We start from the raw sequence: 24386 nt of genomic DNA, 5'->3' as shown, positions 1-24386 counted from the left end.
GGCAGGCTGTGCCGTTCCTGGAGAAAAAGAAGTGCAGAGCACAAGTGTTCTATTTTGGACGTGTTGAGTTTGAGTGGCCTTTGTGACGTCCAAGTGGAGCTGTCAGCTGTGAATCTGGAAGCTGGTGGAGAAGTCTGGGCCAAGTCCAAATGCAGACCCATTAGCCCATAGATGGCAGTTTGAACCTTGGCATCCGGGGGATTGTCTAGGGAGCCTTCATTTTTATCCAGTGGCCTGTCAGTTCCTCCACGCTGTCTAGATAAAGCCTAGGGGAAATGTGACGCTCTGGAATGCAAACCATGAAGACCAATTTCCCGACAGTCTTTGTGTGAAGAGTTTTTTCAGAGGTTCACCTTCACGGAAGACAGACCAGGGAAAAGGGGCTTTACTTCCAGTTCTGAAGACTTCATTGCAGTGTTTTGGAGCCTCTGAGTAGGAGTGTGAGGCCGTGACCGGGTGGCTGGCGTTTTTGAACCAGCCCCTCCCACTGGCTTGTTCTCCGGGTGCTTGTGGTAGAAAATAATGTTTACAGAACATGTTGCGTCTCCAGGATCCCTCTCGTTTCCGGCACACTGCGAAGACAAGTTTGGAAAGTGTCTCAAGTCCACAGAATGTTCTGGACTTCTGAGCTAGCATTAGGACCCTTCCTGCCTCCTTTTTTTCCTTTCTTTCCTTTTTTTTTTTCTTTTTCTCCAGTGATGAACGTTTTCTTGTCATGTTTGCTTTATACACGTCCATTTACGTGTATAGTTTGTTTCTTTGCAAAGTAACTTGAAAGCAGACGAGAAACATCATGGCTCTTCATCCCCAAATAAATCAGTTTGTGTTTTCTGAGAATTAGCACAGTCTTCTTTAGATCTTACGGTGCACCTAGAAAATTATCACACCTAAGAAATTTAGTAATTGTTTCCTCATATTACGTACTATGCGTCCTTTTTTCATTTGTTCCTTTATGTGTATTAATTCTGTCTGCCCTGGTTCCCTGTGTTCTCTTGAGAGGGAGGGAAAACCGCACGCCAGGAGCATTTAACGCCACATTTTATATTAGGAGGAGGTTAATAAAAATGTGTTAAATGAACGAATTATAAAAGTCAGCACCTCAGTATCACTCTGTAGTCTGGCAGCACCTCTTATCCTCATGACAATTCTATGAAGCAGATGCTATTAATGTCTCCATTTAACATATTGGGAAACTGAGGCACAAGGGGATCAAATAACCTGCCGGTGATCACATAGATAGAAATTTAAACCCAGGCACCTTGGCACTGGCCTTCTTAATCATCGTCCTATAGTGTCTCTAAATAGATCCTTCAAAATACACTCGGTCTCATTTTTTTTTTTTTAAAGATGATCTCTGTAACAATAGTCACGAATAGAATAAATGCAAAGTTTGTTGGGTTCTAAAACTTTTAAATGTCCCTGCTAAAAATTTCTGAAGTCTGGGAAAAGCTGGAAAAAATTTTTTTCATATATATAAAAATTTACATAAATTTAAATATATATGTATTTCTTTTCTGTAAGAACGGTGAAATCCTTTTACAGCAATTCCCTCCCAGTCCGGAAAGCTGTTACAACTAGGTTTTCCCTCTGGATAGTGCTTTCAACTCAGCACATTCACATCCTGTCTCTTTTCCATCCTTTTCCTCTTCATTCTGTTTCTTTCAAGGATCCTTCTGCATCCAACCTGGACCAGGTCCTTCGAGGTTGGAGTCCTTCCTGGCTATCTGTGTCTTTGACTCTCGCCTCCTTTTTAACCTCTTTCCAAAAGTTCAAAGTCGGTGAGGCCTGCGAGACAGCTTGTGCTGTAATTATCATTTAAGCTCTCCTTCTGGAAGGTTTCTGCTTTCCTCCTACACTTAGGTTTTTATTCTTTGTCAACAGGTTCTGTCTTTTCTCTGAATTTCTGCTTAACGTTCACTGGGCCCACATTTGAAAAGTGCAGTTTTGGATTGTGGTTCCTGTGCAGGTGATAAGAAGCAAAAGTAAAAATGTCAGGAGCGTTTTCTTGCAGATACTTTACCAAGCAACAGCAGCAAAGAGGAGAAATTAGAAGCTGATCTTTTTGCCTACGTGTTTACTCTGTACGCAGATACTGTCTTTATGTTTGGTTTAGAACTTTGAGATCCTTCAATTTTAAACCAAATGCATTTTAATTCTGAAGACATCTAATTATATATACTTACCATCACTGCCTATTGGTATTTAAATATGTAAATTTAAATATATGAATACATTTAAATACATATGTAAATAAAATCTGAATATAACTGTCTAGCCGTCCTCTCTGCTTCAGTACCTCTGAATTTTTATTTTTTCCGCCTCAGAATTTGAAGTAGACCACCACACGGACTAATAGGGAATAAAAAGAACTTGGTAGAGATGAAAACATTCAGCAATCAAGCACATTTGTGGGTCCTACAGGTATGCTGATCTGCATCATGCAGGGCACAGAATCACACTGCAGAGAACCTGATCGCTTGCCTGGTATCTACCTCGGCGTGTGGCGACCAGAGACTGACGTGAGAATATGGGGCTCCAGGCACTAGGTTTGAGCAGATATCATCGCATCCAATAGATTGTAAACACATTAGTCACAGGTTATTTTCTGGTGTCACACTTGCTGATGGGAGTACAGACCCACAGAGTTTGTGTGAGCAGCTCTTGCCCTACAATTCTGAAGGCAGATACTGCAGCCAGGGAGCGGACCTGCTTCCACACCGGACTCCACTGTCAGCCATGCAGGTCTTGTAACTTGGAAACTCCGTAGCCACGTGTGGTTAGTGTCCTCCTCTGGCCCGGAGGTTAGTAGACCCGAGTCTGGGGCCAGAGAGGAGGCGGGGGAGTGGGGTGGTTACAAGTGTGGATTGAGGGTCCCATCGCTTGTGTTTGAATGCCAGACCTATCCCCTGTGCAGCTAGCTCTGTGCTTCTCCGGAGCTCATTTTTCCACTTAGAAAATGGGAATGATATTAGGACATCCTTTATTAAGTCGGCGTGAGGAACAGAAAAGCCCTCAGCTCTGTGCTTGGCAAAGAGTAAGTACTGAATAGTGTTAGCGATGATGATGATGGTGGTGATGGTGGAGAATTTAGCCATATCACCTTGGGTGAGTCGTACAGTTTTCATCTCCTCCAGCCATTTTTTTTTCTTGTTTTAATGATGAAGATTGACTATTACCTTTAAGGGACCCTATTCCTGATAGTCTCTGATTCACATACATCAGCCTAAGAGCCCCTTGCTGAGCCAATAAATCCAGCTTGTTGTTTCAAGTAATGTTTACAGAGAAAAGTTTCATAACCTCTAAACCACTCCCTAGAACTTAATGTCGGCCCTCGGGCCCTGTAAGTCAAATCCCATTGCAACAAGGTCCAAGGGTTTATCCAAACTATTTTTGTTTTTCTACATTTTATAGCCTTGAGTAATCTAGCCATATAAATCCTTTTGTCCAACTCAAATGTCAGTGGTAATGCTTTTCATCTTAGAGGGATTTACAGGCAATAGCCACACATGTCATAAAAATTATCCCTGAGATAATGTGTATTGTTCAGAAACCGGGCATGTTACCCAATAAGGATTTAGGAGTCATACAGTCCTAGGATTTGGTTGTTTTTCCCCAGTATCCTGATAGGTAGGATTTGGGTGAAAGCACTCTCTTAGGACCTTATTCAACTGCATGTATTTACATAAGAAATGTGCAACATGTCCTCGTAAAATTCCCAGGCCTGAATAAGGTACTGTTCTTATTTTTTTGAAAATTTGGCACTATCCCTAAATCACCACATCATTTAGGAACTGTAGCAGCTGAGATCCTCGGCGCTCCAAGTGCTATATAGTTTCACCTCTTGGAGACAGAGCAGGCTTTAAGACTTACCAAGTGTGAGTAAAACTTTATTTCTGCGCTTGGTGTATGCTGATTAATTTTTGATTTACAGCTAAGTTCATATTTCTTTTCTTTTTGTCCCCACATAGCACAGTTGCTCTGAGATTGTTTAACTAAAAATACCGCGAGGGATTTTGCTTGCCCGCTTCCCCCATTCGCGGTGGGGCCAGATGCACTCACCTTAGTCCATGACCAGGGTCCTGTCATCTTCGGCTCTGCCGCCCTCCTGGGAACCGTTCTGATGCCCAGGTTAGTGGTGGCAGATGACAGTAGGAAGTTGCAACGTGACAAGTGAATGAAGAAATAAATCCTGATACCTTGGTGCTTTTCTTTTTAAGAAGAGGTAGGGGGTACCTCATAGGTAAATACAAATCCCGATTTCTTGAGGTGTGTGTCCAGATCTGCACGGGAAAGTTCTTTAGCGCTCTTAAAACTTTTTGGCTTTAAAAATTTGGGTAGACAGCCTAAATTTCAACTGTCATTTCTCTTGTGGCTTCAGGAATCACCACAGCATCGGCGGTAACCATGACAACGAGGACATCTGCCATTTGTTGAGTGCCTGCCATGCGTTTGGTGCTTGAAGTTAGTATTTGACTTGAAGTTAGCAGTTAGCTGCTGAGGCTCGGTTAGATGTTGCTGCTTGAGTTTGAATCTGTGTTTGATCACGTTTTACTTGGGGACCTTGGGCAAGTAAACCTAAATCCTCTGTGCCTCATTTTCTGCATCTGTGGAGTGGAGGTAGTATTAGTGCCAACCTAATGAGGTTATCACAAGGATTAAATGGGTATACAGTACTCAGAACAGTGGGGTAAGTGATTAATATAAGTGTACAAGGTGTATACGTGTACAAGGTAGGTCCCGAGGCTCTAAGGTCCTGGTGGACCCGGGTGAAGACTAGGTTTGTCTAACTCTGGAGTCCGTGTTCACTCTGCTGAACTGAGCTCCTTCTCTGGTCAAGTTCACCTTTGTGACACCTAGCTGGTTGGGTACAGGTCTGCTTTCCCCCCTGGGACTCTAGGCTTGTCGAGGGCAGTGACGCTCAACTTTTTTTTCGTATTCCTTAGCACAACTGGCACTTAGGTACCTATGAGCCTTGTGTTGAATGTCTTGAGTGAGTAAATATCTCAAAACTGTTTTAGCAGTTCAACAGTGTCATTTAATATGGGAAGAGACTGGAGCCAAGATGAGTTAACCAGGGTCCACTGATGTAACCAGGTGACTGTCATTGGTTAGACTCATTGCAAACTCAAGCCAGCAGTGAGGCCGGTGGGGGGTGGAGGGGTGGGAAGGGAGGCTCTGATCTCATCCAGGATCCCATTCAGCATGATTTAAGGGTCATCAGAGACTTGGGCAGAGTTGATATACAGAATTGGGGGATCCCATCTCTGGCTGTCTTCTTTCCTAGGACCCTTTCCCATGCCTCATGGTGCGCCTGCCCCCGGCTGGTTCCTAGCAGGCTTAATGCTAGCGTCTTTGTGTCCTTGGGCCATAGTCACATCCAAGGCTGCCTGCGGGGTGGGACTCCCCAAACGTGAAACTACCCCCATGCCAGCTGCTGCCTCTATGTTCTGACTTTCCTCTAAAACCCTGTCCACTTTTGTTCACTTTCCAGAGCCAGGTAGTGGTGGGGTTATTTGGCCTGGAGCTAACTGTTGTTATTTGTGGGACAATCTGTTAAGAAAGCTTATTTCTTGGGGCGCCTGGGTGGCTCAGTCAGTTAAGCGGCCAACTTCAGCTCAGGTCGTGATCTCGCGGTCCGTGAGTTCGAGCCCGGCGTCGGGCTCTGTGCTGACAGCTCGGAGCCTGGAGCCTGTTTCAGATTCTGTGTCTCCCTCTCTCTGACCCTCCCCAGTTCATGCTCTGTCTCTCCCTGTCTCAAAAATAAATAAACGTTAAAAAAAAATTTTAAAAAAAAGAAAGCTTATTTCTCCATATAAGAAGCCGAATGCCCATATAATTGTTTTTAACAGCAACAAAGATCCTTTACAATGGAAATACAAATATTCTAGAGGCACCTGGGTGGCTCAGTCAGTTAAGTGTCAGACTTAGCTCAGGTCATGATCTCACAGCTCATGGGTTCAGCCCACGTTGGGCTCTGTGCTGACAGCTCAGAGCCTGGAAACTGCTTTAGATTCCTGTCTCCATCTCTCTCTGCCCCTCCCCTGCTCATGCTTTGTCTGTCTCTCTCTCAAAAATAAATAAACATTTAAAGAAAAAAAAAAGAAATACAAACATCCTAAAAGTAAGTATAATTTTTATTTTTCCCTGCAGTGGAATTTATCTCCATATACGTATATGCTCATATATATGTATATGCATATGCATAAGCATATGTATGTATGTGTATGTGTATACACACACACACACACACACACACACACACACACACACTCACTCTGTTTTAGATAATTGGAAGAGGCTGGAGACAAATTTTTGTCTGACTTGGACCAAAGTACCATGCGATGTGGTCCTGGGTCTTATTGTGAACAGTTCAGATCTGGGCTCAGAGTCCTATAAGCGTGTTAAGGTGGGGCTGACAGAGAGACTCGGCCTAAGAGAATTGAACACGCACACAGCTGTGAAAGTAGAAGAATGTTGGTTACTTTATCATCTTCCATTTTTGGCTAAATAATCTTTCTTTGGCTTGGTTTTTCCAACCAAGTTCTCATGTCCTGAGACCTGATGTCATACTGATAAAAGGGCCCCAAAGATAGATGCTTAGGTTTCCCCTCCCATCACATAGCCCATTCTTGAAGCATTTTCCACTTGTCTTCTAACTGCCCCAAGTATGTTTGGTTGTAATTTATATGAAGACCTTGTCCCTTCCTCACCTTCAGCTCCTGACTCTACACTTAGTAATGCATCTGGTCACTGTGCATCAGGGCATGCACGTGGGCTGATGTCACCACTGTCTCCTCTCACTGTATTTGACCATCACCCTCTGCTCTGTTATAGTCTGGGACTTCATATCACACTTGAAGTAATTTTATCATTTTTCCCTTCGCTATCAGAGAATCCAATGCTCAGATGAGCTCAAAGGAAAAGAAACACCCGTATGATTCCATCCCCATGAGAGATCACTTTGAATTTTAGGCAACTATCTTTGAAGTCTCTTTTTAATGTGCATTTTCAAAAACTAAAATTGGATCTTACTGTGCATTCTCTTTTGTAATGAGCTTCTTAAACTGAACAACGTGTTCCAAATGTTCTCCTGTATCGTTCATTATTTTCTTAAAGAACTGTTCTTAGTGGCTGCATTTTATACCATCATATGAATGTGGCATAATGGATTTAATGAACGACCTAATCATCCACATACTACTTATTGATCACCTACTTTGAGGCACTTACTGTGCTAATGATGAGGGATCTAGGAGTGAACAAGACAGATGGGGCTCTGGTTCGTGGTTTTTGAGACAGTGTAGACACTATGATCAGGGATGTGGCCGAGCTCTGCTGGGATGATCCAGTGTGCTTCAGAAGGGGGCCCCCCACCCAGACCGGGGGCTAGAAGAAAAGTCAGGAAATGTTCCAAGGGAAGTGATGTTTCAGCAGAGACCTGAAGGGAAGGCAGCACCAAGATGAGTAAGTTAGGCCTGTGGGGAGAGGACAGTCTCCCAGGAAGGGAACATCGATAGCATGCGGGAAGGTGCAGCAGAGAGAGGGTGCCAGGTTTGAAGAACAAAATGGAGCTCAGCAGAGCTGTACGCAGAATGTGATGGAGTGTGGGCGGCATGGGTGAGGGACTGGCGTAGAAGCCAGCCCAGCAGGCCTTCAAACACACGACAAGGGGATCAGGCCTTCAAACACACGACAAAGGGATCGGACTCCACCCGACTGTGTTGTCGGGGGGGGGGGGGGGGCACCGTGATTAGTTTCAGCAGGCGAGGGGCAGAGCTTTAGCGTTTGGGAGAAATTACAGTGGCTGAAGGAGGAATAATGGATCAGAGGAAGACAAGAGTCAGAGAACCGTGTTTGGACCCTCACACAGTAATTTAGGTGAGCAGTCACGGTGGGATGAAATGGGGAGGTGACAGTGGAGATAGAAGTGGACAGACTGGCTGAAGAAGGAGAAGGAGGAGAGGGACCACAGGGACAAGCCAGACTTCAGAAAGCTGTAGGCAGGTGCATGTACGGGGTGCTGCGGGGTGGCGAGCAGCTTTGAGGGGAGGATGGGAAGTTCCATATGGGACATGAATTGAACGAACCCATGAAGCATCCAGAGGAAGCATCGAGCAGTCAGCTAAGTACGTGAACCTGAAGCATGGAGAGAGTGCTGGTCTGGAGACGTTAAGTTCGAGAGGTTGAGTCCAGAGCCTAATCTGAGCCACGGGCTTGTGTGAAGCCACCCAGGGGAAGCACCCGGTGGGGAAGGAAAGACTGACCCGGACAAAATGAGGAACGCCACCTTTGGGATCCCTGAAGAAATGGAGTTTGCAAAGGGGACATTGAGGTTCCTTTTTTTGGCTATTTTTTTTTTTTTATCGTGTTGCGGAGAATATTTTGTACATGCATTTTTTATGCGTTGTTCGTCTGTTTCCTTAGGACAGAGGCTCACAAAGTTGTATGTAACTTTTGTAAACCTGGAAACCTTGTGGTCCAGTTGCAGAGGTGAGACCCTGTTGAAGAAATCCCAGGAAATTAGAAAAAAAAAAAAAAAAAGAAACAGCAACCCTCATCTTCTGTTTGAAGTCTTTGAGAATCCTCTCACTTGTGAAGGTGTCTTCTTTGTGTTTCCCCATCTCCTCAGACCATAGCTGCCCTTGAGTATCTGTCTTTCCCTTACTCTTACCATCCATTTATTATTTTTAATCAATTACTTTTTATCAGGAGGATTGACTAGGTAAATGCGGTAGTAGCCTTTTGTTTTCACACAGAGTAACTTTTACAGCACGTCTGTATCCATTCAAAATCTTGATTTTTCAACAATAGATAAATAGACCAGAAAATGTGAGGGGGGGGGGGGGGTGGGGGGAGGAGCGTACTGGCTCTGTAGCAAATATGCAGGATGAATTCAGGCATGGCTTGATCCAGAAGCTCAAATAATGTCAGCAAGCCTGAATTTTTCTCTCTCTAGCAGTCTTCCTTCTGCTTTCCTGCGTTGGCTCCATTCTGAAGATGGGTGGGGAAGAGTTTGTCTTCTCCCAGCAAAAGCCACGGGGCTGACTTAGAGTGTTCTGAATTGAGACATTGGCTTACCACCGGCCAGGGAATGGACTGCTTTGGCTGGCCAAGTCTCAGACACAAAGTCACTCTTGGAGCTGGCATTTGGAGTCCATTCCCTCCAAACTCTTAGGGGCTGAGAAAAGAGGTATGTTGCTTCCCAGAGGGAAGTCAGTGTATAATTGTCACAATCAAGGATAATCAATGAAAGTTGGGAAGGTAAAAGCAGTGAATTAAGGCCGTAGTGGTCGAATGTGATGGCACTGGGTACAAAGACAGATCTATATTGGTTCAGAGCAAAAAGACAGTTATGAAATGTAACAGTAGTTTATACATTTTCTTCCTCATGACTAAATACAAGAAACTCTGTGGCTACCAGCAGAAAAAATAAACCGTAGGAAGGAAAGGTACATTCTCCTTAAGAAAAATCCTGATGGCAGGCCCCACCCCCGACCAGTTAAGTCAGTATCCCCGAGGTGGGAACCAGGCATAATTTTCAAAGCTCTCCAGTGGTTCTAGCCTGCAGCCAGGGCTGAGAACCTCTGTGGCTGAAGAACACAGAGTTCTCCCGGGGGTCCGCTCCCTCGGTGTTCTCTGTGTGCAAGTGGAAACTGCTGTGCCACGTGTTGTCACGTATCCGCGTGTATGAAATTCATGAAAATGAGTGTCATTTTTGTTTAAGCGGATGAAGGAACTAAGGCTCAAAATCCATGTCATTAGAGAAGGGCATATTTGTGTGGAATTTCACTTCTGTCCATTTCCAGACGGCTTTGGACAAAATTACTTAACCCTCCGGGCTTCAGCGTCCTTATGTGTAAAGGATAACACCCATCTCCTGGAGCTGTTGGGTAGTACGGGGCAGGTGGGTATTCAGCACCTGTGTCTCCCTCCCATGTCCCATCTCTTAGTTTCTGTCTTTTTTTGTCTTTCGTTTTTCTCCGGTCTCAATTTCTACAAAGAGTGGAAACGTTTTTCTCGTATGCGGAAGGCAATCCTGTGGCTAGCTTTCAGGGCAAATTTCTTGTTGTTGTTCACGTCAGAGAGAATGGCTGTACGGTTTGTGCAGGATTCCCAGCCTCTTGGGGGTTTCCAGGTTCCTCTCTGGTCTCCTACAGTAGCTTCTGGAGTTTTCTTTCTGGTTGACTCTTGTCCTCTACAGTCTGATCTCCACACAGTAGGCAAAGTGGCCCTTCTAAAATGTAGATCCCATGCTTTCACTCCCTGCCTCTCAGATCTCAGGTAATTTCTCACCCAAAGTGTGGTGTAGGGCCAACACATCCCTGGCAACCTCTTGGACCTCATTTCTTACTACTCCCTGCTTTTCCCACTTCTTTCGAGCGTCATCTGCCTCCCACTGTTCTTCAAGCACAGCAGGGGCTTGGGGATTGTCCTCCAGGGGGCACCATTCACCTCAGAACACAAGGCTATTTGGGGCATTTGCACCTGATGCTGTTTTTGCTGGAAACCTTGCTCCAGACTTGACTATGGATCAGTCCCTCAGGCCATTGAGATCTCCCTCACCACCGTATTTAAGACAGCCCCAGTATTCTCTACCTCTTACCTGCCTCAGTAGCATGTGGCACTACTTAAGGCTATCTCTTTACTTCTCTATTGTCTGTTTTCCTCGCTGAAATCTAAGGTCTGAAGCAGCGCCTGGTACATGGCTGGGCTCTGTTACTGGAGGTTAGATGAGTAAGTGCCCAAAGAAAACCGCAAAACTTTCTGGCTAACCCCCTAAATTTCCAGTGTTAATGGCCAATTATTTTTGCTCATGTAACCCATCTGCCCTAAGTTTTATCTCTTTGGTCTCTTATCTATTTAGTCTAAACTGGGGAGAAGTTGATTTAACACTCCTCTGACCATTTCCTAGTTATTTTTCATTTTCCTCTCTCTTAGATCTAAATTTGTCTTTTTGTCCTGCTAAAGAAAAAGTCCTTAAGGTGACTTTTAGCCTCTCAGATGGATTCTCTTACGAATTAAAAGTCACATGGTAAATGCAATCATCTTGGGTCTGTTACATCGTAGGGGTTTATAATTGCTTTTCCTAGATGTTCTCCCTTTTCTCTTTATCTTGCATAACTGTCTGCTTTCCTAGGACCAGAACAAGTGTGGTCCTGATTAATGTTTTCCATAAACATTGGCCAAAACCTCCTCTCTCATTCTAATATCATTCGTCTTCCTTGTCTGCCCAGCCAAATCTCGGGCTTTCTCTGGGCCCAGTGCAACACCCAGCTCTCCCGTGAGGTTTTGCTGGCCCGCCCACCCCTGTCACAATCCGTCCTTCTTTTGAATCACTGACGTGCTTAGAGCCCGTACCACAGGCTCATCCCGGGAAGACAGCCTGGGCTGGTCCCTCCAACCTCACACCAGGCTGAGCCATTCCATACGTGTTTGGAGAAAGAAGAAACAGCCTCAGGTTGTCTGTTCATCATTCTAGATGTGTCCTCCTGGTCTCTTCTTTGAAGAATAAGCTCTCTCTGAGAGTCGAGATACTTCCTTCTCCTTGCTTCCCTTTGCTGCTCATCGAGGCACCGAGATGAGCTAAGTTTCATCCCTTCATCGTGATTCAGTGATTGCTCATTCGTGTATCTGTAATCAAAACCGCTGATGACTAACTAACATTTACCCTTTTCATAGTGCCTTGTAACAGATCTGTTAGAACATGTCCTCTGTCACTCATCTCTTCATTCATCTGTTCCTTCATTCTGTAATTATTTACTGAGTGGCCACTATGCCAGGTGCTGGGGCTCAAGGCTGAGGAACGAATGTGGCTCCTTCTCCAGGAAGCGTATGTTCTTGTTGGGGGTGGGGGACTGATGATAGACAAGTAAACCAACACAACTGTGTCATCACAAATTTGGCAAAGTGCTATGAAGGCAGTGATCGGGGTTCTGTGATCCAGAGTAAGAGAGGGATACGTCCCCAGAATGGGGTGGTCAGGGCAGACCCGCCTGTCTAACATGAAAGCCAGGAACCGAAAAGGTCAAGTGTAAGCAGGTGGGAGTGGCAACTTCCAGGGAGTAGAAGTGCCATGTGGCCAGGCTCTAGGTGGGGAATGGCTTGTCGTTTCTGGGAACTGAATGGAGGCCAGGCCGGTGGGGCCAGCTCCTAGAGAAGGCACAGTGTTCATGCCATAGTGTTACCCCAGCCGGGCTGTACAAATTTGATTCTAAGAGCAGTCGGAAGCACTGATAATATTTAATTGTGAGCAAATATTCTTACTGTTTGTAGGGGTAAAATAGACTTGGGAATCTCATCCAAGGAAACTGTTGTAAAGATGAGGAAATAATTGTGGCTTTGACTGGAGCGGTGGCAGCAGAGATGAAGCAGTGTTTGTGTTCAGGAAGCATTTTGAAAGTAGAATCTATTAATATCCACTGATTTGTTAGACATGGGGTTGGGGGAGAGGAAGCAACCAGGTACGTGGACCATTTGCCAAGACAGTGAAATCACGAGTTAATATTTAAGTGACAGCATCAGCAAGAATGCCAGTATCGTGTAATCCGTCTCCCCCTTATTAATACTGCAAACTTCTGACATCTCCATAGCTTTCTAGATCAAGTGACTTCATGGTCTAGCAGCTTGAAATGGTCCAGGCATGTTTCCTTTGGTTTCAAAGATCTGATTTGCATAATGTGTGTATATCAAGGGTGTGGATTTCTTTATTCACATGTAACAAATGCTCAGCAGGCATATTCATGTAAATACTGGTTCAGATCCAGAATTTGAAGCAACAGTCAACTAGCTAAATCACAGTGTTGCAGTAACCCCTCTTTCCTTAGATTTTTTTTTGCATAGTCCTGTCTTGCTTGTTTCCCATTTTAATCCTCTGATCTTTCACCCTTTTCTAAACTTTCCCCGTGTTGCGGTGAGTTGTTCTCAATCTCTCGACTGCTGGCATTGCTTCCGTGTGTTTGAGTTTTTCCCTGGGGCTATTGTGCTTTCTTTCCAAGGTTTTCTGATGTCTATCGTATGAAGTTTGTATGACTAGAAAGAGACCATCGCAAACAAGGAATATCACTGCTTCATTATCCTCTCTGCACCTGTTGATTAACATTATTAAATAACTTTTCTTTTTTACCCTTCAAGTAGGATTGTAGATCCAAGTATATTTGCTCATTAGGTTCCAGTTGGGACCCCATGTTATTTCTCCAGTGTGGTTAATTTATTAATCTTTTAGTCATTTCAGAAACATTACTGTTACTATTTTTATTACCTGTAGTACCGTATTCCACAAAGCAGTATTCCCTTTGTCCTCCATGTTGCGGAGTCTCGATGTGCCCGTGAAAGTCGTTGAATCCAAGAATGTCAAAGTTTGTTTTCCAGCTCTCTAGCCTTTGCCATCGTGACTCATTTGGTTTGCATATTCTGCGAGTGGAATTTTCAAGAAACATTTACCTTAAGAGATCATTATTGATAGATTGACTTGTCAAAGCTCTAAAAGGGTTATGTTAATAGAAAGTGAAACTTCACCACAGGCTATCTAAAATAATTGCTTTTAGAGTTACAGCATTTTGCAGGAACAGGCAAAAGCTGAGAGGTTCCTAGGATTGAATGTGGAGTTTGGAATTCTTTGTATGTAGTGTGTGTCTATGTGGAGAGACCGAGGGGGTGGAGGGGAAGGGAGAGGCAGAGGAGAAAACGGGGGAATGAAAATCTTGGCTCATTTTTACAATGTTTCTTGGAAAGTCGATGTCTGTACTGGCTGGGGTCTCAGCCGAAGATGGGTCTTTTCTACCTTGTGGCGTAAGATACCTTTCTGCCAGCACTCACAGAACGGCATTGTGCTCTGTAAGTTCACGCAGAAGTGCCCTTTCTAGTAATCTTTGTCTTAGCTTCGAGTCACAGACTTCTGTATTTTTGCATAAGGAAATCAGACCCCTAAAACACTGTATCTGTTTTGGGATCACTTACATAGGAACTCATTTGTAGATCTAGAAATTGAATATACATTGTTTCTTTACCTGGACTACAGTTCAGTTTTTGACTACAGTTCAGGTAACATTCAAGCTTTCTGTAATCAGTATCCTGTTTACAAGCCAGATTTGATTCAAAATTTCAAGAACTTACATATTCACCTGTGTGTAACATGTATTATAGCGAGACCCATAAACCAGCCGACATCTGGCCTTGATGGGCCAGTTGGGAGGCCATGCCTGCATTGGTTGGCATGTTGGCTCCAAGTCTGGTATTTGGGTGATTTTAAAGATGACTTCTGGTTTTATAAGAAGTTGGTAGTACATGTGATATGTTTATTCCTTAGAACTCAAGTTTAATAACCATATTTTAAAAATATCCCTCACGTGGCACTGGCAATACTGAGAACCAGTTAGTCCCAGAACATTTCAAAAGCACAGAGTTCAAAATTTACAAGTGCTAAGTGATTTCCATTTTCTTTTCTTTTTCTTTAATTTTTTTAGGAAGAGAGAGAGAGAGTACAAGTGGGGGAGGGGGCAGAGAGAGGAAGAGAGAGAATCTTAAACAGGCTCTGCAAGGAGCCCAATGCAGGGTTCCATCTCACAACCCTCAGATCATGACCTGAGCCAGAATCAAGAGTTGGACGCTTAACAACTGAGCCACCCAGGGGCCCATGATTTCCATTTTCCTTTTTTTTTTTTTTTTTTTTTGTGTATTTTTGAAGGAGAGAGAGAGAGAGAGAGAGAGACAGAGCGTGAGCTGGGGAGGGGCAGAGAGAGAAGGAGACACAGAATCCTAAGCAGGTTCCAGGATCTGAGCTGTCAGCACAGGGCTCGATGCGGGGCTTGAACCCACGAACCGTGAGATCATGACCTGGGCCGAAGTTGGACGCTTAACCGACTGAGCCACCCTGGGGCCCCATGATTTCCATTTTCTAAGGCCATCTTAAATTAAAGAATTTAGGATACTGATGGGTTTAATCTGCTGTAATTTCTTTTGCTAGCATAGCACCTTCAACTTTTCAAATGCTTTGAGACAAATTCTCTTCCTAGCATGAGGCTTAAGAGCACAGATGTGGAGTCATACAGACCTCAGTTTGAATTTTGCTTTTCTCACTTACTAATTGATGTCCCTGGACTAGTTCCCTGACATCTAGTCTCTAAGCCTTCTTCTGTCCAAGTGGATAATAGTAGACTCTGATTGAGCCAGTAGTTGTAATAGGTACGAATGGCTTAGCATAGTGTCTAGTATATAATAAGAACTCAATATTTGCTATTATCACTAATAATTATTCATCATAATAATATTAGTGGATACCACTTAATTAGTAATATACAATAAATTGATTATTATTAATAAAAAGATTCCTCTTCCTTTTCCTCTATTAGTATAACTATTTGGTTCACACAGCTGTCCTCTCATCTCCATTTTTAACAAATGAGGAAGCTAAGACCTGAAAGAAGAGTTATTTGATTTGCGCTGACATGGTTTACGAATCAGAATTTGGTTTCGTGGCAAACAAGAGGCACTCCAGATAATTGTGGTTTGATTACTGTAGCTTTATCCTAAGCTTCGAGTCAGCTAGAGTAATCCTCCCAGTTTTTCTCTTTTCCTCTTTCCAGCATTGTTTTGGGCTTTCTAGGTTCCTCGCATGGCGATACAAAGTATAGAGCCACCTTTGTCAATTTGTACAAAAAAATTATTTTCCTTTGGTTTGTTCTCTATCTTAGGGGAGACTGCTCATTATTTCACTGTTAACTGTGAAGGTTTTCGGGGTACCTGGGTGGCTCAGTCGGTTAAGCGTCCGACTTCCACTCAGGTATCTATCTCACGGTTCCTGAGTTCAAGCCCCGCGTCGGGCTCTGTGCTGACAGCTCGGAGCCTGGAGCCTGCTTTGCATTCTGTGTCTCCCTCTCTCTCTGCCCCTCCCCTGCTGACATTCTGTCTCTCTCTCTCTCTCTCTCTCTCTCTCTCTCTCTCTCAAAAATAAAATAAACATTAAAAAAAAATAAATGTGAAGGTTTTCATTTATGCCCTGTCAGATGGAGGAAATGACCTTCTATTTTCGTTTGCTGATAGTTTTTCCCCCTTTTAAAAGTATTGAATGGACATTGATTTTTTGTCAAATGATTTTTGACACATCTGTCGAGGTAACTGACTTGTTTCATGTGCATGTGTAAAGAATTTGCGATCTGGCTTGGGTATAGTTTTATATTAATATTCATTAGGTCAAGATGGTCCATAGTGTTTTGAAATATTGTAGACACGAGCTCATTTTGTCAGTTTATTCTATCAGGTAAGAAGAAAGAAGTCCTTCTCTGATGGGATCTGTTTCTCCCTCTGGCAGTTTTTTTTTTTCTTTCATGTATTCTAAAGTTCTCTTATTAGGTCTGCACATTGAGGGTTGTTATATCTTCCTGAGGGATTGCCCATTTTTTCACGTTGAATGTCCCTCCTTATGAGTTTCTCTTAGAGAGCATGTAATTAGGTCCTGCTTTTTTTGTCAGTCTGACGATCTTTGCATTGTTAGTCATTTCTTTTCAATGCAGTTATCAATAGGGTGGGATCTAAGTTTACCTTATTGCTATTTGTTTTCTAGTCATCTCCTATGTTCTAGGTTTTATTCTTTCTTTGGGAAAATTGAGTATTTAGAAATTATTTTTTTTCTCTCCAGTTGACTTTTTTAGCTGTATCTTTGTTTTTTGCTGTTGTGTTTGGTTTTGTTTTGTTTTTTCTTTCTTTTTAAAAACAATTTTTAATAACATTTATTCATTTTTGAGAGACAGAGACACAGAGTGCGAGTGGGAGAGGGGCAGAGAGAGAGGGAGACACAGAATCCGAAGAAGGCTCCAGGCTCTGAGCTGTCAGCACAGAGCCTGATGGGGGGCTTGAACCCATGAACTATGAGATCATGACCTGGGCTGAAGTCAGACGCTCAACTGACTGAGCCACCCAGGAGCCCCTTAATTTCTTATTTTTGTTTAGTGGTTGCTCTGGGCATTAAAGTAGCTAATGACAGTATAATTGTATCAACTTCCCTCCTCATTCTTTATTCTATTGTTGTTCTGTATTTTCCTGCTAAGTAGGTTATAACATCATAATTCAGCGTTGCTAATTTTGCTTTAAATAGCCAGTTGTTTTTAAATAAAGAAAAGAAAAAAAAGCTTAGCTAGCCCCAAATGTACCATTTCCAGTGCTCTTTATTTCTTCCTATAAACTTGAGTTTCTATCTGTTATCATTTATATTCTGCTTTAATAACACTCTTTCATATTTTTATAGTAAGGTAGATACGTTGGCAACAGATTCTCTCAGCTGTTGTTTACTAGAAAATGTCTTAATTAACTCCCATTATTTGAAGTTATTTTCCCTGGACATAGAATTCTTGGAGACAGGTTTATTCTTTCAGTACCTTAACGAGATAATTTTATTGTCTTTTGCCTCCATAGATCCTAATAAAAAGTCATCTGTAATTCTTTTCATTGTTCAGTGTATGTATTTTGTCTTTTCTTCTGGATACTTTTAATATATTTTTTTTAATCTAATTTTTGGTGATCAGTACTTTGACTATGACATACTTGCTTGTTTTCTTTGAATTTACCCTTCCTGGGGTTCGCTGAGCATTATTGTCTCTGGCTTATTTTTCTACCAAAGTGGGAAAAGACTCAGGCATCATATCTGCGGTCCAGGCAGTAGAATGAACGAAGGGATAAAATGAAGTTGCATGCCAACTCTCTTCTAAGGACGTTTCTCAGAAGCAACCTCAAGAGATTTCCATGTATATCCCATTATCCAGAATGTAGGTGCAGGCTTACATCTAGCTGCAGAAGAGGCGGGTGGGTGTAGCCATTATTCTGTGCAGCTTTGTGACCAGATACGCAATTGCAGTGAAAGCAGAGGAGACAGATATCGGAGACAGCAAGCCCTTTGTGCTGAACGTACTCTGCTACAACAGGCCCTTTTCTGCCAGCCAGCAAGTGACAGAGCTCTGACAGATCCTGGATTACGTGTTTTCACATTCTCGGCCCTTCTGCTGCACCCCAGACCTCGAGCGTTACAGCAACAAGTACCAGTCAGAAGCTTGGATTTTGGAATCAGACTGCCTAAGCCCAATCTCATCCCTGCCATTTACTAGCTGTGTAATGTTGGCAAGTTACTTGGTCTTTCTGTGCCTCTGTTTACCCATTTGAAAAGGAAATAATAGTACTTAGCTCATAGAATTCGTACTAGGGTTAAATGAGTTATTTTCGCTAAAACACTTGGAACGGTGCCTGGTATGGACAAGTGTTTTCCATTAACAGACACTGTTTCGGCGGATTGCCCTTTTGAGCCTGTGCAGAAATGCTGCTGGAGCTGGCCCTGCCTCTCACCTCTTCCCTCAACTGTTTGCTCTAGGACCCCACCTCCACTTGTCAGCCTTCCTGGACGACCCAGTAGCTGTGCACGTGTTTTGAGATCAGCGTGTGAACACCGCTTGATTCCAAAACACTCCCTCTTGGCTATATCCCGGGACTCCACCCTGAAGGATTCGTGCACATGTGAAGTTCGATCATGTTGCAGAGATCGGCTGACAGGCCGGCCTCTCTCCCGTGCCCTGACCACAGACTCTGGGTGTACAGGCAATTTGGAGTTTCCCCAGGACCACTGCTTAAAGGAAGGTGAATCCAACATTTATTGAGCCCCACCTGCCATCCTATTTAATCCTGTGCAGCAGGGGTCATCCTTATTTCTCATGTAAGAAAATTAAAGCACAGAATGATTAAGTACTTTGCCCAAGGTCACACAGCTAGTAAGAAGATTCAAACTTTGGTTTCCTGGCTTTGCGTTTCTTGTGCTATGCAACTTTGTCTTTTTCTCTCATGGGAAGGTCCTTTAAGAGGTGGCTAGGGAAGATGTGTCATTTACAAAGGATGTCATGTCATTAAGAGGATGACAATTGCTTAGGTGATGGAAATGGAGAATTTTCTGGTCAAAGCAATGGTGTCTTAGCTTGGGCTTCTATGACAATACCATAGACGGTTGGCTTAAACAATAGACATTTACTTCTTATAGTAATGGCGGCTGAAAATCGGAGATCAGGGTGACAGCACGGTCAGGTTCTAGTGAGGACTCTCTTCCAGACACTGGCCTCAAGTGTTAGCATCCACACCTGTGAATTTGGTTCCCATCTGTATGCATCTGACCCCTACTCCATGTCCTCTGCCTCGTATCTCTTTCCCTGAGCACTAGATCTGTAGTCAAGTGAGTCCTGAACAACCAGGAAAGTGCCTCAGCTCAACACGCACAAAGCTGACTTCATCACTCTGCACTGGGAGTCTCCTCCTGTGTTTACCATTGCAGTTGGTAACAACACCATCCACACTGTGCCCCAGTCTGGAAACACATTATAATTATAGCTGCTTCTTACTGAACGCTTATTATTTGCCAGTCACTGTGCCAAATGTTTTCCAGAGTTTTTCATTTAAGCTTCATAAAAACCATATGTTGTAGGCATTATCATCCCCATTCCATGAATACAGAAACATGAGGTCAAGATGATTAAGGACTTGCCCACGGTCCCACAGTTACTAGTGGGCAGAGATAGTATTCAGCCCCAGTTCCCTTGGGCTCCAAAGCCTGTGCTTAACGTTGGGTCACACAGAGAAGGCGCATATACAGGGGCCCACAGACATGTTTTACTTGCCCGAGAAATGACTTACCAACAGCATTTTAATGTGTATTTATTTTTGAGAGAGAGAGAGAGAGAGAGCTCCAGAGTGTGAGTGGCAGAGGGGCAGAGAGAGAGGGAGACACAGAATCTGAAGCAGGCTCCAGGCTCTGAGCTGTCACAGGGTTCGAGCCCACAAGCCAGGAGATCATGACCTGAGCCAAAGTCGGGTACTTAACCGACTGAGCCACCCAGGCGCCCCCCTCCCCCGACTTACCGACATTTTAAAATAGGAGGGGTTCAAACAAGAATCAAGATTTCAGATATTTCTTGAACATTCAGAAGATCTGGCAACTGGATCCACCTTCCAAATGGCACGGTTGGCCTCAGGTGAGTGACAGCCACCCACTTTGAAATGCACTCCACGAGCATGCGTGCCGCAGTTTGCCACCGTCCCTCCCGCTCCTTGCTGTCTGTCTTCCAACAGCCCCACTTCCTTCATCAACACTACCTGCCTGACCCCTGCTGACGTTTGAATTTTTGGCTCCTGTTACCTGGTTTCTCTTCTCTTTCTTCCCCCCCGCCGCCTAATTGGTGCCTGAACTGACGGCGTTGCTCGTGAAAGCATTTATTGTCGGTCTCACCTTCTTCATCCCTATTGCTGCAAATTGTTCCTCATAACCTCTCACCCCAATTACGCCAGCAAACACCTAGTTTCCTGTGTCCGGTCTTGAGCACCACTAATTCGCCCTCCACATTGCTTGCAATTAGGGACATCAACAAAACGTGAACACATGATGTCCTGTGGCTTCAGAATGAAATGCGCCCTCGTTACTGAGGCACACAGGACGGTTCGTGCTCCGGCCTCTGACCAGTGCCCTCATTTATGTTGACTTTCCCACACTCCTCTTGGCCTTATTGAGATATGGGCTCGCCCCAGTCACGACCCTTCGCATCTCCTTGCGTATTTACTATCTTTCTTCCTACTTGGGATATTCTATGTGGATTATGTGAATATCTGTAACGGAGTATATGGACTTGAATCTCGTGATTGCCTTTCTAAACTTTGTGTTGTTGTTGTTTTTTACATTTTGACCTGATCGATCAGTCTCGTATTTCTTTCTCCATCAAGGTACACACAGGATAGAAAACATGAGTCTTGGTTGTGTTTTTAGATCCCGACGGCTTCATTGGCCCATTGCTGGTTTCTGTGCCGTGGAGCTAGTAAGATCTCAGACGCTGAATCCCAGCTCTGCCCTCTACTAGCTACGTAGACCTCCACAGGCTACTTCGTGTTTCTGATGTCTCATCATTAAGTAGAGTTACTCAGAGTTCTTTTATCGTACAGTTAGGGCGGGCTTAGATGACATGATGCACGTAAAGGCTTAGAACCAGCCGTGCACGTGAGCCCCCGGTGGATGTCGTCTGCTGTTATTATCACCGTGAATTCGTTTATTCCGCATTAGATCAGGAGCGGTTTTGGGAGTTTTGCTACATATCCTTTTAGAACTCACAACAACTTTATGAAGAACATAATTTCAGCTCTTTTCTGGGGGAGGCAGCAGGTTAGAGAGGTCAGGCTCGCCTTGGTCGCTGTTTGTCCTATGGCAATACGTATTGAGTATCTCCTTTTCAGTCAGAGTAAAATGGAACACGTCTCATGAAAGATGGAGTTACATTCCACCCTAGGCCGTGAAGGGACTCCTTGGGGAGTTCAAGGGTTATTAAAACTGATGTAGTACATTTTTAATATGATCTCTAAAATTAAAAAAAAAAAAAAACTACTGGGAACTTTATAAAATGTTGAATAGTATTGGATTTTGAAAAAAAAATTTTTTCTATTCTGTTTGGAAAACTACCAGGTTGATTATGCCTATTTATGAGGGATGCTTCAGATAATTAAGTCTGGGAGCTCTTTTTGTTTGTTTAATATATTCACCATGTCTTTAACGGTAACAACAGAAATTGCCAGCATTGCTAGGGGTTCTGTGTTGAAGATGGGAAAATACAAACTTAAATGTAGACAAGAGAAGTTGAAGAGAATATTGGAATAAAAACTATTAGTAAAATTATTTAACTTTTGTTTCTAAAATTTGAACAACCTTCATTTAAGTTTCAAGCTGCTCTTAAACTGGTAGAGGAAGGCTAGGTTTTACTAAAGCATTGTCAAGTCTCTGCCTGGACACACAAACCTACAGACCCACATATATGTACATATATTTTTTTAAATTGAGAAATACTGAAACATACGTACAGAAAACAGAATAGAAATCACCCACATAATTAGCACATTTATTTCATTTATATATATTTTAAAGTTTATTAATTGGGGTGCCTGGGTAGCTCAGTCGGTTAAGCATCTGACTTCCTCTTAGGTCATGATATAGCAGTTCGTGGGTTCAAACCCCACGTCGGGCTCTGTGCTGACGGCTCAGAGCCTGGAGCCTGCTTTGGATTCTGTGTCTCTCTCTCTCTCTGCCCCTCCCCTGCTCATGCTCTGTCTCTCAAAAAAAAATAAACGTCAAAAAAAAAAAAGTTTATTTATTTTAGAAGGAGGGCATGAGTGTATGCGGGGAAGGAGCAAAGGGAGAGGGAGAGAGAATCCCAGGCTGGCTCCGCACTGTCAGCACAGAGCATGACTCGGTTTGAACTCATGAACCGTGAGATCATGACCTAAGTGGAAATCAAGAGTTGGACGCTCAATGACTAAAGCACCCAGGTGCCCCCACAATTAGCACGTTTAATATTTTTAAAAATTTTAATGCTTTATTAAGGTACAATTTAGATATCATGAATTTCATTCATCTTAAGTATACAACTCGATGCATTTTAGTAAATGTGTCACCGCAATGCGATATTGGAACATTTACATCAACCCCAAAGACTGCTCATGGCCAAAGTCAGTCCCTCTTCCCACCCAGCCCCAGGCAAGCACCGATCTGTTTTCTGTCTAGATTTGTTTTTTCTGGACATTTCTTATAAGTGGAGTCACACAATATGTGTTGGGTTTTTTTTTTAATGTTTATTTATTTATTTTTGAGAGAGAGAGAGCGTGTGAGCAAGCCTGGGGTGGGGACAGAGAGACAGAATCCCAAGCAGGCTCCACACTGCCAATGCAAAGCCCAAGCCAGGGCTCAACCCCACAAACTGTGAGATCATGATCTGAGCCGGAATCAAGAGTCGGAAGCTCAACTGACTGAGCTGCCCAGGTGCCCCTTGCCCCTGTGTGTTGTTTTTTTAACTGCTTTCTCTTAGCTGGTGTCATTTTTTGAGGTGCAGCCACACTGTAGCAAGAGTAGAAGCTTAGCTCCCTTTTACTGCTGAGTAATATCCCATTCTGTGGATACAACACAGCTTATCCATTATGGTAACCAGCTTGAAAAAAGGTGTATGTTCAAGAAACCGCTAACCGTGGCTGCTTCTAGAGAAAAGAACGGGGTGTAGGGGATATTGGTGGGAGATTTTTTTCATTGTTTACTCTTTTATATGGGTTTAACTTTTTAAATTCAGAATTCTATCTTTTTTGAAGCAAAGCAAGGGACGTCTTTCCCCCAGCAATGTGTATGAAATAAGAGAAAGCCGTCCACTTACCCCAATCCCACTTTCCTGGAGGTAATCATCATTAATTTATGTTTGGCATCTTTCTAGACTCTAGACACACTTTCTAGACACACATACATATACACCTGTATACTTGTAAATACTTGCATGTCCCTGTATGTCTGTACATCTAAGTAGTCCTGTGTCTTACATTTCAACAAGCTGGAAACACGAGCTTAATATTTTAACCCACGGTCCGCAAAGCTAAGAAAACCTGCCTTGCCCGGGTCGTTGGGTTATCCGAACGCGGAAGCCGTTAAATGCACTGATCGGTTCACCGTGGGGGAAAAGTGAAGAAGTATGGACCCGGTCTCCTAGCTATTCTGTGTGAACACAGTTTAATTTTTATTGTTTTAATCCTTCCCGGGGTCTGTGTTTTCCGGCAGGGTACTTCGGATCGGCCTGCGAAGAAAAGGTGGACCCGTGCGCCTCGTCACCGTGTCAGAACAACGGCACCTGCCACGCGGACGGCGTGCGCTTCACCTGCAGTTGCAGCGCGGGCTTCACGGGGCCCACGTGCGCCCAGCTGGTGGACTTCTGTGCTCTCAGCCCCTGCGCGCACGGCACCTGCCGCAGCGTGGGCACCAGCTACAAATGCCTCTGTGACCCAGGTGGGTTCCCTCGTGCACCGCAGGTCTTTTCTGTCTCCAGCCTCAGACTTGTAACTCGTCGTTCGCATCCGAGCAGACGTTGGCTCGTCGAATGCATTCGCTTGTACGTGTAACTGAACGCCGCTCGTTTATTTTTTTTTTTAATTTTTTTTTAACGTTTATTTATTTTTGAGACAGAGAGAGACAGAGCATGAGCAGGAGAGGGGCAGAGAGAGAGGGAGACACAGAATCCAAAGCAGGCTCCAGGCTCTGAGCTGTCAGCACAGAGCCCAACGCGGGGCTCGAACTCACGGACCGTGAGATCATGACCTGAGCCGAAGTCGGAGGCTTAACCGACTGAGCCACCCAGGTGCCCCGTGCCGCTCGTTTATGACACACTTTCTCTTTAGGCTTATGGGTGGCAGGGCTTGTGTTTTTTTTCTTTGTTTTTTGTGTGTTTTTTTTTTTCAGTTAATTGTTTTTATTTATGTTTTTCATTTTTTAAATATAATTTATCGTCACCCTGGCTTCGATACAGCACCCAGTGCTCATCCCAACCAGTGCCCTCCAGAAAACACCCTCTCCCTCTTCG

At 43.8% G+C, this 24386-nt stretch overlaps 1 protein-coding gene across 1 annotated transcript in view; it reads left to right on the top strand.

Annotated features, from left to right (window-relative positions):
• Positions 1-24386, top strand: part of DNER (delta/notch like EGF repeat containing) — a 316552-nt gene that overhangs the window by 225421 nt on the left and 66745 nt on the right. The window contains exon 8 of the mRNA XM_042950397.1: positions 23591-23815. Within this exon, the coding sequence (XP_042806331.1) occupies positions 23591-23815 (225 nt within the window). The remainder of the gene's footprint in view (positions 1-23590; positions 23816-24386) is intronic.

This window comes from Panthera leo, chromosome C1 (assembly GCF_018350215.1).
Source record: "Panthera leo isolate Ple1 chromosome C1, P.leo_Ple1_pat1.1, whole genome shotgun sequence".
NCBI classification, from domain to species: Eukaryota; Metazoa; Chordata; class Mammalia; order Carnivora; family Felidae; genus Panthera; species Panthera leo.
This window is presented reverse-complemented; position numbering and strand designations above follow the sequence as displayed.